The sequence below is a fragment of the Neomonachus schauinslandi genome, chromosome 16 (genome assembly GCF_002201575.2).
Source record: "Neomonachus schauinslandi chromosome 16, ASM220157v2, whole genome shotgun sequence".
Lineage (NCBI taxonomy): Eukaryota > Metazoa > Chordata > Mammalia > Carnivora > Phocidae > Neomonachus > Neomonachus schauinslandi.
Genome location: NC_058418.1, coordinates 26,957,168 through 26,971,760, shown reverse-complemented (window position 1 = coordinate 26,971,760; position 14,593 = coordinate 26,957,168). Strand labels below are relative to the sequence as shown.

Sequence of the window (14,593 nt, the reverse complement as noted above, 5' to 3'; positions counted from 1 at the left end):
TACACCGGAAAGTCATTTTGTGAAGTTTTTGTTTCAGTCTTAGATGCCTATGTGCCTGCTTGTAACTTCTCTCTCACGGTGGGTCACAGCCCCAAAACTGTGAAAGCCAGCAGCCTAGAGTCAGAGCCGGCATCTAAAGAAACCTAGATGGGGACACTCTGTAGACAGGTTTCCTGGAGGCTGCGCGTTTCTGTTGGCATGGAAACAATTCAAGTGGGAGAGAGGCAGTATGGCTGTGGGGGAGAGGAGTCCTCCCGCTGTCCACTAGCCTCTGTCTCTGTCTCTCTGTCTCTCTGTCTCTCTGTCTCTGTCTCACACACACACGCACACACACACACACACACAGGAAATGCCCAAGCAGCAACCTCCAGGTCCTTTCCCCTCCCACACAGCACTGGCAATTTCGGTACAGAGAGTAAAGAGAAGTGGGACTTGGTCAAGGTCTTTTACGGCTCACGGAAAATGAAGCTGGTTCCCACAAACCACCCCAGACCTAGGGAATGAGAACCACTGAGGATGGGCCCTCGAATCTGCATTTCCACAAGCTCCTTTTCACCTACGAGCAGAGTACTGGAACCTTCTTCTGAGAATAAAAAACAGACCTCGAGCCTCCCCTCAGCCCTTTGACACATCCTGGGAGTGACGTGGGCTTTCCTTAACTGAGGAGAGGGGGTCCGTTCATTCTAAGGATGGACTGGTCTATAAGGATCATCCAGGCCAGTGGTTCCCGACCTCTTGGGACTCGAGGACCCCTTTGAGGATGACGGGTCCACTATTCAGAAAAATGCACGTTCATATTTTATCAGGAAAATGACTTCCACAGACAGGTCTCAGACTTCCTGAGCGAAAATATGGGGATTCCTCCTTCCTGGGGAAATAGAGTATGGTGCTGGCCATCTTCCATTTGCCTGGCCAGATCCACTTTCCCCTCTCTGCCTGGCTCTCGGTCCTGAGGGGCTGATGCCCACGGATGACAGCAGCAGGTACCCTGCGCTAACTCCCGGTTGGTTGGTCAAGGCAAGAGTGGGAAGGGGAGGAAAGGCCAGGACCCCCACTCTCCCAGCTTTCTGTAGTCTCAGCTCCTACCAGGCAGCCTTCTCCACACCTGCCCCCCAGCCCTGCCTCTCCAGGTCTGCGGAGGGTGACAGCCCCGTCCCCACCCCACCGTCACTGGCCCCAGGACCCTGCCCTGTCCCTTCTGGCTCTTCCTAACTGCTGCCCAAGCCTCTGTAAACACTCCCTTTATTAAACTCTCTGCAAATGACCCAATTTAAATGTGTCAACACTATATCCTCTTGATATATTCATAACATATATTATCTATAATATACATGTTAACTATATAAAATATGCTACATATTATTATTATTACATTACATTTATAAACTTACGATCATGGACCCTATGTAAGGGATAACACAGGCCACCAAGTTTCTAATAGATAGGCATATGTTTGCTCCAGAGGAAAAAAAAATCTTGCTGCTCTGGCCCAGAGAAGGTGTGTCATCTTAATAGATTCAAGGAGAGTCTTGTCCCTTGCTTAGAGTCAAATAAGGTCATCTGGGATAGACCAAAAGCCCCAGAAAGCTGTGAGTAGATTTTAATGTTAAGCTACCACTTCTGCTTTCTCGGAGATTTTAAATAGGGAGCAGGACATGCCCTTTCAAGGCAGGGAGGAAAGTGGGGGAGCCTGCAGCCAGCTGGCTGCCAGACCCGGCCATGCCCTCTGCTCTCACCTGGCCCTAGACGTGGAGAGAGGCCCTGTGGGTGCGGGAACAGACGTTCCAAAGGGGGAAGGAAACCTCACACCTCCAGGCGGGGGTCTGGAAGCAGTATGGGTGACAGCATACCCTCATGGGTGCCGCACTGCATGCAGGATGAAAGGGCGGGTGCAGGGCGCCTGGGTGGCTCAGTCAGTTGAGCATCTGCCTTTGGCTCAGGTCATGACCCCATGGTCCTGGGATCGAGCCCCACATTGGGCTCCCTGCTCAGCGGGGAGTCTGCTTCTCCCTCTGCAGCTCCCCCCCCCCGCTCCTGATCTCTCTCTCTCTCTCTCTCTCAAATGAAAAATAAAATCTTTAAAAAAAAAAAAGTGGGGGGCATGCGGTGCAACTTTGCAGCCACTTTCCAGCTCTTGGATCCTGAAATTCGCATCTCATTGGGATTTTAAAATCTCTCATGGGGCCTAAGTCACCTCTAAATCGTGGGGGGTTCCTAATAACACACACATATGACACAAAACTTTGCGTGTCACTTCAAGGTTCCCGTGGAGCCCCGAAACCTATCCACGGGCAGGCTGCTTGTGGGGAGCAAGGACTTGTCACAGGAAAGATGTGATCTGTTCAACCGAGCTCTGCCATCTCCTGTGTCCCACCAGACCAGTGACTCTGCTTCTCTGGGCCTCAAACGGAGGATAACGGGGAGACGGCCCCAGGTGTTCACCGAGATGAAAGGAATTAATTGCAGGAAGCGTGTAACACAGCGCCTGACACGCGGGACACTCCATACGCATGGCTGTCATCATCACCAGGAAACTAAGACCCCCCCGACCGGGGAAGGGGCGGGGCTGGGGTTGCCCCGAAGGGGTGGCGAGGGGCTGGCCGCCCGGCCCCTCCCCCCGCGCCCCGCCCACCTCCCACAAGGCACCGAGCGCTGGCGCCGACGTTCGCGCCACACCCAGCCTGCGTCGCCCCGCACTCACTACAGAGCCTTGCAGACGTCCAGGCAGGGCAGCAGCTGCTCCACACCAAGGTCCCCTACAGAGTTGTGGTCCAGCTGCAGGGCCACGGGCCGCCCGAGGTGCCGCAGCACAAACGCCAGGGCGGCACACTCCGCAGGGCCCACGCCGCAAAACGTCAGCTTCAGGTGCCCGACCTTGAGCCCCCTCACGGCTTGCCGGGCCAGCTGCTCCTCCTGCATCTCGTACAGGCTCCGGATGAGCCACATGAACCCGGGCATGGCGTGCATGCTCTTGGCCTCCCCCGGCACGGCCTGGGGGATGGAGTGGAAGTGCTCGTGGAGGCTGCGGGACAGGCAGCCGCGGGCGCAGGCCTGGAGCTGGAGCAGGGCCTTCTCAGACGCCTGGCCCTCGGCCAGCAGGCCGCCGTGCTCCCGGGACAGCAGCCCCGCGAGGAAGGCTGCTGTGATCCGGAGGTTGTGCGGCTCGGCCTCCCGCAGCAAGGCGGCCGTGCCGCCCTCCTGGCCCTCTGAGCGCGGCACGCACATGGGGGGCAGCAGCCGGGCCAGCAGCGAGCTGCGCGGCCGGTGACAATTGAAGAGCTGTCTGAGCAAGGACGGTGACAGGTCAGCGCTGAGCACGAGGTACAAGGCTGCAAAAAAACACTGGAAGGTGATGTGCAGGAATTCCAGGGAGGCGGCGCCCCCGGGCACAACGCTCTTGGCGTGCACCAGGAAGCCAAGGGAAATGTCCTCCCTGTCGATGTGTGCCGCCTGGAGCTGCTTGGCTGAGAACAGGTAGCAGCACGTGCCCAGGCCTGAGACAGCCAGCTGGCCCAGGCGCAGGAGGGTGGAGAGTCTGCCTCGAAGCAGGCCGGATCCCAGACCGCGGAGCACCAAGTCTGGGGGGGAGGCATGCAGCAGAAAATGCTGCAGGATCAGCAGGTACAGATCCGTGGTGGTCTTTGGGGAGCCCCCGCCATGCAACAACAGTTCCTGGTGGCATCTGGACACCATCCAGGAGACAACAGGAAGGTGGCACAAACCATGCAGGGCCGAGGTCCCTTTGAGCAGGCGGATGAGGCGGTCGGCCACCCCCGGATCACGATGGCGCTTCCTCAGGTACAGCTCGATGCCCTCTTCTGAGAAGCCCTTGAGGTGGAGTTCCAAGCGCAGGTACTTCCTGAGGAATGCGGACACCGCATCCGGTCGGCTGGTTAGCACCTTGCGGGCATTCTTTAGCAGGTTGCCCTGCAGAAGGTTGAACAGCAGATTCTGGACAGAGGTGGGGTCGGTGGGAGAGCAGTGACGCTCGCGATCCGAGAACCTGAACCTGAACTCGTCAAAGCCATCGAAGGTTAAGAGGACACGGTTGGGGTGGTCGAGGAGGAACTGGAAGACGTCCTGTTGGCCAACGTCAGGCCAACAGCAGTGTTCAAAGAGCAGCATCTGCACAGACAGCGGCTTGACCACACACTGCAGCTGCCGGCAGCTGAATGGGAAGACGAAGAGAAATTCCTGGAAGTCGCGCCCTGCAGCCCACAGCAGGTGCATCTGCTGCAGCAGCGTGCTCTTGCCGCTGCCCGCCTCGCCCACCACCAGCACAGTGTCTGCATCTTCATTGAGGTGGCCACGGGTGCTGAAGAGATCCTCCAGGCCCAGGGTCACAGGGCTCTTCTGCGGGGGTCCGGCCAGTCCCACCTCTGTCCGGATCTCCAGAACATTCTCTGTGTATATTTCCTCCAGGCAAAGATTCTCAGCCCCATCATAGGTGCTCAGGAAGCGAGACTGAGCAGATATCGTGGTCCTCAGCTTGGACATGTACTTCTTACATGCGGCATCTGGAGGATCGAAGAAGAGGCGAATGAGGTAGGACGGTGGGGAGGATGGGATCTGACAGAGAGGGGGCTGCATGGGGGAATGTGATGTTATGCATGAAAGAAGAGCCAGCATGTGCCAGCCCTGGCTTCTCCACTTTCAGGTTGTGGGCTTTGATGACAGTCATGTAACCTTCCTAAGCCTGGGAATTCCACCCCCCCCCCCCCAGCCTTGGGAGTGGGAAAATGGTGGTCCCTACCTTATAGGGTTTACATGGAGCAATTAAGATAATTCATGTCAAGTGCTTCATTCAGCATCCCACACAGAGCTCAAAAGATATTAACTAGTGGTATTATTACTACTGACATCAGGAAGAGCTGTAGATTAGAAGGAACACTGGGCTGGGATCAGAGGACCTGCATTCTGATGCCTGTCCCACCATATTGGTTAGATGGCCTCCGAGAAGCCTCTTCACCACTCAATCTCGGCTGCGTCTTTCTAAAGAAAAATACAAGGTGTATGAGCCTGGCAGCCCAGTTTCTGAAGTCAGATACGCCTGGGTTTGAAAGCTGGCTCCATCATTAGCTTGCACAAGCCACTCAACCTCGGTATACTTATCTCCAAAATCAGGGACAATCCACACCATGAAGGATTGTTACAGGAGGAAATGAGATAAGATAAACTTTAGAGGAATGTCTGACATATGGTAAACTCTTGAAAGATGGTATTTATTATCGCGATACTGGTGGGTTTGGTAGGCATAACAGTAGCACCATGTCCTAATCCTCAGGATCTGTGAATATATCACCTTACTTACAAAAAAGGGACTAGATAAATGTGATTAAACTAAAGAGATAGGGACATATCCTGGGTGATCCAGGTGGACCTAGCACTCTTTGGTCTCAGGGGCAGCGGGGTGTCTGGGTCAAGCACTTGGACAAGAGTCCTTGGTCACGATTCACTTCCCCATCCTCTTCACATAACCCTTGGCAACCCTCTTGCATGTAGGGTGTGTCCACAAGGCAGCTGCTTTTCCTTTACCATCCTAATAACCAATGTGAGCAAACTACTTCCTGTATCAGGGGTTAGTTCCTCTTTCAGGGAATGGGGAAGTGGTAGTCCAGAGCCCCCAGGGTGGGGGGACACTCGAGCATCATGATTTCGCTGCTCCCAACCAAAGACCAGCCCCCTTGTCCTCAACTCAAAAGCTAACAAGTAATTCTCACAGAGCATACTTAGCATACCGAAGCTATGTTTATGGTCATCCAAAGCAGTTGCCCCGTATTTGTGTTCCGTCTTCTGTTCCCAGAGCTGATGGTCATCATTGCTCTTAAATCTGGATATACCAGGAGCACTGAATGTAGATACCATAAAATATACACCTGCCTTTCTAATTCCCTGAGTTCTAATGCAGGTTTTCCAGACACGACCCACCAATAAAAAATTCTCCAGAAAAACAGGTATCTCTCATTTGAAAAACAAACACAGGTCAGTCGTCCATTTTGGATTGGTCACCCTGGGGAATCTGACCCCATGTCACAGAGTTACAATGCATGAAAGCCAGCTGGGCTTGATGGTATCAACAGCAGACATTAACCAAGGCCCAGCCCGGGCACAGTGCTCTGTGATGAGCAGCCCCTGTTGGACACTGATGTCTGTGCCCTGTCCTCAGGGAGATGGTGCACACCAAGGTACGAAGCACAAGCTTCTAGCCATCCCTCCTGCAGGCATGCTCCCTGCCCTGAGGGTAGAGCCCAGGGTGGTAAATCTATCTGCTAGCACCACCCACAGGTCAGGGGCCCTCACTGCCAATGAGCAATCCTTATGGTGATGGTGGAACAAGACATACAAGGCTCACGCCCTCTCTTTACAACTAATGATCTCACCTCCCAAGAAAAGGGGAAGCGACGGTGGAGACGGTTTAAAACCAGACACATCCTCCTCACCTCGACCCCCGCCCTCCTTGCCCCAGTTTTCACATCCGTAAAATGGAAAAAATGACACGGATTTCTCAAGGTTGCTGCAAAGGACAGATATGGTAAATAAAGCCTTTGCAAGGATGCCTACCACATGCCAACTGTGGGATCCAAGCCCCTCCCGTCCCTGGGTTGGGTTGGTGGCCATGTGCAACGAGAGAGCTACCACATTATCTAAATCCATTTGGTCCCAGAGTTTCTCATAGTGAGTAAATTGCAGAAATCAAGAGGTAACAGCCCTATCTCAAAAGTATATCCCTTTCAGGACAGATAGTAAGAGTTTGGCTGGTGAGGAAGACCTGTCTTAGCTTCAGGGCACAGTAGGCTCCAGTTATCATGGTGCAGCTTGGGAAGTAACAAAAGCTAACCCTAATATTACACATGGTAAGCCTCTCAATCCTCCCAATAGCCCAGTGAGTCAGTGGTGGTGGTGTTATCCTTGAAATCAGGAAACTGAGCCGTAGGGAGGCCCGTAGGGCGAGTAGGTGGAATTCTAACTTAGGACAAGTCTTGCTCTGGAGTTCTGCCCTTAACCAGGAATCCATACAGCCTTTCTTTCCCTTTCTGATGAACTGAGAAGAACATATAAGTATATACCTTCGAAAGGCAGAGCCAACGGGACTGGCAATTCCTGAACATGACGTAGAAGAAAGGCAGCCAACCCATTCGCCTTCACTGTGGCAAGATCGAGGAGCCTCCTTGCCTATGGGGAGAGCAAAAGTCAGTATCTTTCCAGAAAGGCGGATGGAGACGGTATGGGAAGGTTTCTACCGATCACTACAGTTTCTTAGGCATCTCCCTTCCACCACAATAAGAGGCCAGAAAAACACCCCAAAGCAAGAGGAGTTTGAAGAAGACATTACTAGGTGCTGCATGATGAAGCGAACACTTGAACACATGCACCCGATCTGTCTCTCATTAAAAGAGGGAATCACTTAAAAAGGAGAAAAAGACATAAATCCATAAACCTGCAAGGATAGGAAAAACAACTCTGGAAGCAAGAAATCATTTGGAAGACAGGTGATTCCATGGAGCCCCAAGGCTTGGAATACCATCACTGAGCACAACCCCCACATTTTCATCTCCAACCTGAACTGCTCCCCTGAACCTTGGACACACACACCCAAAACTGCCTGCCCACCATGTCCCCTAAATACCTCCGACTTAACATATCCACAACTAAACTCCTGGTCTACACCCGCCCCCAAACCTGCAGCCTTCCTCCTTCCAGCTAATGTCAACTCTACCCTTCCAGTTGCTTAGCCCCAAACTTCTAGAATCACCCTGGAAACTTCTCCTCTGCGATCCACCAACAAACCCTGTTGGCTTGACCACATATCCAGAACAGCACAATAGAAGTATAATGCTCACTGCCCAGAGGGTAGACACAAATGCGAGACGTATTTGTCATGTTGAGTCCTCCAGTAGCCATATTTTTTTAAAGTAAAAGTAAATGAAATCCATTTCAATCATATATTTTATTTAGCCCAAGATAGCCGGAATATCACCATTTCCACATGTAATCAATATAAAAAATTACTGAGCTATTTTACATTCGTTCTCCGGAACAGAATGCCACTGCAGACCAGCCACATTTCAAGTGCTCAATAGCCACATGTGACCAGTGTCTACCCCACTGGATGCACAGCTAGAGAGCCCTGCCCCTTTTTGTCCCCTCCTCTATGCCACTGTCCAAGCCACCATCATTGTTCACCTGGAAAACAGCAAAGTCTGCCTAACTTGTGTCCCTGCTTCCATCCCTGTCCCCAGAATCTATTCTCAACATCGCAGGCAGAGTGTCATTCTTTAAAAATAAAAGTCAGATCATACCTCTCCTGTTACAAATGTCCCAGCACTTCCCTCATTTTCTCAGAGTAAAAGCCCAAGTTCAACAGTAACCTACAAGGCTCTAAACAGACCAAAGTGCTGTCTGTGACCCTCAGGATCCTGCTTAACTTCTCTCACTTCACCTCTTATTGATCTTCCCCCTGCTCATTCCACTCAGAACACCAGCCTCGGGTTTTCTGGAAACATCAAGCATGCTCCCACCCCTGGGCCTTTGCTGGGGCTGTCCTCTCTGCCTGGAATGCCCTTTTTCCAGCTGTCCACATGACTCCTTCCTTCACCTCCTTTAAGCCTTTGCTCAAATATCACCTTCTTGAGAACTCCCTGACCACTCTACTTAAAATTGCAATCACTACCTCCACCCCCTGTAACTTTCAACCCCCAGACCCACTCTGCTATTCTCTATAGCACATCCATCACCTTCCAGCATGCCCTGTCACTTGCTTCCTTTTGCTTATTATCCATCTCCCTGCACTGGAACATGAGCATCTCCAGGACAAGGATTTTTGTCTATTTTGCTCATTGCTGTATCCTCAACACCTACAAGAGTGCCTGGCAAAGAGCATGCATTCAAGGACTTGCCAAAGGAATGAATAGTAATAGACTTAGAAGAGCCCAGAAAGCCAGATCCTAAGCCAACAGTGGGTTGAAAACTACACAATGTGCATCTCAGACTCTATAAAGATCTCTGGAATTAAGAGCATCAGGTACCTCCATAATCAAAGGAAATGATTAAAGTAAGGAGAGTTGAGTCAACATGGTTTATAAAACAGATCTCTGGTTCCCCTGACCCACTCCAAGCCAACAACAACTTTTCCTGCCCTGCCATGGCGAAGTGTGGAGATTTATATTCTGGAAAGGCTAAAACAGGGTCCCTGGACTGGGAGGTACCAGGCACAATAAAGGAGGTGGGCATCATGCCCCCAAAGCAGGTTTAAATGACCATGTACAAAATGAGTGCTGAATGCAGAGACCTCTCCCCACCACTATCACCACCCAGCCCTCTTACTCACTGGGTTCTCACAACTCTGGAAGTCAGACCTTTACCTCCAGGCTGGTAACTTGACCAACCTAGGAGGAAAGGTCTAAAGATACAAATACCATCACTTCCCAAAATGTCTACAGTGAAACTTGAGGCAGACAAGTTTCACCTATAGGCTCTGAATTTCCAGAGAAAGATTCAGGGAGTATATTTCAGTCATGAGCGGTCAACTAAGGATCACCACATGCCCAAAGAAAGCATCTCATATGGGAGATTGAGGCCAAATAAGTGGGGAAGGGGAAAGCAACTTGTGGGATAAAAAGGTTACGCAGGGTGGGAAAAAATCTGCCCTCCACCAAAAACAAAACAAAACAAACAAAAAAACCACATATCATTATGGTCCTTAAGTGAGACAAGAAATTGCATCCATGAAACAAGAACAGGATGCTATAATAAGAAACATTTTAAAATAGCTCTTAGAAATTAAAAGTGATCACAAAAATGAAAAACACAAGGGCACAAGGGTTTAAAGATTAAGTGGAAGATATTATAGAGGAAGTGATAAAAAAGGACACAGAGATAGAAAATGGACAAGAAAGAGAAGAAAATTAGGAGATCAGTCTAGGAGTCCTAAAATTCAAAGAGTAGTTCCATAAAGAGAGAAAAGAAAAAAGAGAAAGAAATCATCAATAAAGTAATCAAGAAAATCTTCCAGAACATAAAAGAAACTGAGTTTTCAGATTCAAAGCACCCCTTGAGTGCCCAGCACAATGGAAAAACACTAAGGCACATCACTGTGACATTTCACAATGTTAGGGGGCCAAAAGAAAATTCCACACACGTCCAGAAAGAGTTATAAAAGAGTTTTGGAATTTTAGCAATTCTTCTCTGGAAGAGAGCAGATAAGAGAGTAATAATCTCAAAATTCTGAAGGAAAATGATGACCAACCCAGAATTTTATACCCAGCCAAATTATTGACCAAATACGAGGAAACTTGTAGCTATATAAGAGCTTAAAATTTAACTCCCATATACTCATTTTACAGTGTGGGGGAGATACGATCTCCCAGAATAGAACAAACCAAGAAAAAGGAAGACAGATTACTAAGGATAGAGGAAAACCAACACAAGAGGACTATCAAGGGAAATCTCGGGATGATGGCTCTACCATAAGCAAAGGGCCACCAGTTGAGGCAGACTGGAGCAACGTGACTCAAGACTCACACAGGACCAGGGCAATTATTTCCTAGATGTCCAGGCAGGCGTGGCTCTAATCCTTATCTATACTTGGCTTGTCTGCACCGCAGGCTAATATCATTCTTTCCACCCCTGTGGCCTGGGTCAGTGGAGGACACCCATTTCACCCCACAGAAGTGTTTGGCCTGGCCCTATTCCTGGGAGCCGGAAGAGCCTTGGACAAGCTTACAACTGACTATACAGAGCAGCCCACTTCCTCTGACTATTCCCGGACATCCAGCTCTGACTCATACCTGCCCTACCAGATCCTCCAGCTGTAGTGAATGTTCTGTTTCTCGGGACTCACTCAATGACCTTGCCCACTGACTTCCCAGCAGGAGCCCTTAGAAAGCCTCCAAATGGTAAAGCCAAGACCAAGTCCCTGAGGCCCTGTTCAGCTTCTGTGCTCCTGGGAGCCTGCCTCCAAGAAGGAGAGGCAGGACTACCCTTCCCTGACACCGCTATGCTTGTGCTTGCTAGAACTTTTTCAAAACAAAACACATTGTTTGGAGAATTATTGCGTAAGGTGTTAAAACTATGAAGAAAAGCAAAGAAATGACTTCACACAAAAGTCAGGCTAAGGGTAGCAACGGAGGAAAGTACTAGTAACATTCTGTCTTCATGTGGGTGATGGGAATGTGTTTATACCACAACATATGAAATTATACACTTTTCTGCAGGCATGCTACATTGCCCAAGTTAAAGGTGTTGGAGTTAATGTCATAAAAGAGTCAAGCATTTCAGTCTGACACTCTGGCCCTAGCAACTTTAGCAGGTGCATGAGTCAGATGGAGAGCTGGCTTTATAGCCTCAGGTCTGCTAGCAATGTTATACCTGACTGTGCGAGGTCACCGCATGAAGCCCCACATTTCAGGTCAGAAAGAGAAGATCATTCGCTCTGGGGACAATCAGACCTGGATTCGAACTGTAGCTGGGCCACTTCCCAGATGGGTGGTTTGGGCAGTTTCTCCACTGTTAAGAAACAGCAGAGCCAACACGACACCCTGAGAAGGTCACAGTGTGGCTTAGAGATCACAACCATCGAGGGCTACGGACCATGCCTAGTACTCACTCAGTAAATAGTAGCAGTGGGCTTTTTAGGGATCTAGTTCTTCAACTTGCATTTTGTTTCATTCCACAGCATTTTTGGGTGCCCAACCTGCAATCCATGACACCTGCCTCTTTATAGGAAATTACAAGGTCAGCTACAAGAGTAAACAAGGCAGTCCTGGATTGGGAGGATATGTTGGTTGGACATACCACAGTGCCACCCACCCTGAATCAGAAATTCAACCACTGAAGGCAAGCCACCAAGTTAGAGAACCATAGGATGCCAGACCTCAAAGAAGGCTCAGAGAGAGCTGGACTCCAAAAACGTAAACCTCAGGCCACCCAGTCCCTCGGGAAACTCCTACAACCCTCAGAGGTCTTGTCGGCCACATTCTCTGCACAGTGCCAGTGATGGGTGCTTCTGCTGTCCACCTGGCTTTTTCTTAAGATGTAGTCTTAGCTCATTAAAATGCAGCCTTTCTTCTTTCCTAATACTAGCATTTAAGGTTATACATTTCCCTCTATGTTCCACTCTAGCTGTACCCCATAAATTTTTATAAGTCAGATTCTCATTACTGTTTGGTTCTGAATTATTTTCTGATTTCCATTACGATTTCTTCTTTGGTCCATGAGTTACCCTACTTTCTTTTTTCGTCAATCCAAATACCTCCTCTATGCATGCCCTGTCTCCTCTAGGCCCAAGGCTGCCTCCTCTAAACTGCTCAGAGCATCCAGGCTGGACCACACTACCACACTGTTGAACACTTGATCAAAGATGACAAGACACAGTCCTTTCACTTCCCGTATGGGCTGATTTGATCTCCACAACAGATCACAAAGACACCAGGGTAGGTGCAACAACGAACATGTTTTCTGTAATCCCCACAGGGCCAGGCTCAAGGAGCTGGTGCTCAGGGTAGAATTGTAGGTTTCATGTGCACTAGTGAGTAACAGGAGGGGCCCACACCACGCGTGCTCTATAAATACGCAGCCACCTTAAGCCAGCCTTAAGGATGCACTGGCTTATCCCATCAGTCTCAACCTAGACTCACCTAATCACCAGACCTTTTTTTTAATAGATAAATAAAGACTAGAAAACCCCGCAATTTGGCCCATCCTAACACTGCCATTTAATTCCAATTCATTTATTCATTCATTCAATAACTGAGGTGTTTCATCAACAAGTATTTATTGAGTGCCTATTTACTGAGCACAAGAAGCTTTAAGAGCCCAGCACATATTAAACATCTAAATAAATTCTGGCCAATGGGGCGCCTGGGTGGCTCCATCAGCTAAGCGTCTACCTTGGGCTCAGGTCATGATCTCAGGGTCCTGGGATCGAACCCCACATCGGGCTCCCTGCTCAGCAGGGAGCCTGCTTCTCCCTCTCCCTCTGCCCTCTCCCCACTTGTGCTCTCTCTCTCTCTCTCTCAAATAAATGAATAAATAAATATTAAAAAAAAAGTAAATAGATTCTGGCTGAATAAATGAATGAATGAACAATGAACAAGCGAGTCAAGGTACCAGGTCCAGCACGGCACTTCCATGCCATCAAACTACTCTTCTGGGCATCAGTTCTCCAATATATAAAGGGGGATGTCAGTGATGGTTCCATCTGTATCACAAGAGCCCAGAGGGTCGCTATTTGGGGTAAAATGAAGAAGGAGTTTCAAAACTACCCAACAGACACTTTTCTGGTCTAATGGAATGCGTTTTCAGAGGGAGTTACACCCCAACTCTGAACGTCTATGAGCCATTGCAAGTTCGTATCAGAAATCCAACGTAGACATGTGAACAACGGTGGTCCATAGTGTAATTATTAACGATTAGTAATTAAATGTTAAAGTATCTATTAAATACAATGTAATAATTAACTATGAAATACAAAGACAACTTAATGAATTTTGATGATGTTAAGCTGTTAATTTAAGACAGCCAAAAAGCATGCAAGTACAGAATATCACCAATAACACAACAAATGGTGGCCAATGGGAATGTTAACGAGTGGTTACAATGTGCTAGACACTGTTCGAAGGGTTACATGAATCAACTCACTGACTTTTCCTGAGAACCTTACTGACATTTCACAGACGAGGAGAAGAGACAAGGGAGATTAAAGAGGGAGAGTTTCCACAGAGAAGCCCCGGCATCACAGAGAACAGGCCCTGAACAACTTCTACCTGCCTGGTGACCTTGTAAGGGGGAAGGCCAGCACCTTTGTCTCCCCACGGGCTGACTCCCTAAAGACAAACCCGTCCTGGTGACTAAGCACCCTTTTCCTGTGAATTCTGATTACCCAAGACAGAAGTGCCTTACCCGCTGGGAGGATGTGAAGATGGGCAACCTGATTTCATCACATTCGTACTGGCTGATGAAACCGTGCTCCCACGCCAGATCCAGCACGCCCTCCACATGGCTGTAGAGTCTCCTGACGATGGCTGGCCGGTGACTTTGCAGGTCACGGGCTGGGTGGGGCGAGTGGGGATCCCAGCAGCCGGAAAGCTCTGGGGCCTGGCAGTCGGTCTGGGCCTCCCGGATGGCCGCGACAAGCTGTTCACAGCCCCAGGCGCCCTTATTCCGGACAGTGTCCAGGAGGCGCCTGGCCAAGTGCGAGAGGGGCTGGCCCAGGAGGCTGAGTCCCTCGTAGTCTTCCCAGGAAAGGACTTCCCAGGAAAGGAGCCAGTCCAGGATGCTCTCGAAGCCCTCCAGGGACCCTGAGACCAACAGCCCCACCAGCTGACTCCTCTGAGCCTGGAAGGCCTCCTGCGTGCACATTTCATAACCTGGGGAGGACAGTGAGGTCAGGACTCCTCTGAAAGCAGGCAGGGGCAGTGGGGTGAGGGGAGGAGGACAAGTCAGCCCCACCCCAATCCGAGGAGGCCATGGATCTACTAGGACATTACCCAATCCAAGCTCCCCCTTGTGCGGATGTACAGACTGAGGCCCAGAAAAGGCAAGAAATTGGCTCGAGGTCCCACAGAGAGTTCAATCACGGCTCCTGGTTTCCACA

The 14,593-nt window shown here is 49.9% G+C and overlaps 1 protein-coding gene across 1 annotated transcript in view; it reads right to left on the bottom strand.

The window, feature by feature from the left end:
* NOD2 (nucleotide binding oligomerization domain containing 2) overlaps positions 1 to 14,367 on the bottom strand; it is a 28,519-nt gene extending 14,152 nt beyond the window's left edge. Inside the window, exons 1-3 of the mRNA XM_021704747.1 lie at positions 13,900 to 14,367; positions 7,068 to 7,173; positions 2,702 to 4,517 (exon numbers count right to left, since the gene is read on the bottom strand). Coding sequence (XP_021560422.1) covers positions 2,702 to 4,517; positions 7,068 to 7,173; positions 13,900 to 14,358 — 2,381 coding nt within the window. The 5' untranslated portion in view covers positions 14,359 to 14,367. The remainder of the gene's footprint in view (positions 1 to 2,701; positions 4,518 to 7,067; positions 7,174 to 13,899) is intronic.
* Between the last annotated feature and the right edge of the window lie 226 nt (positions 14,368 to 14,593).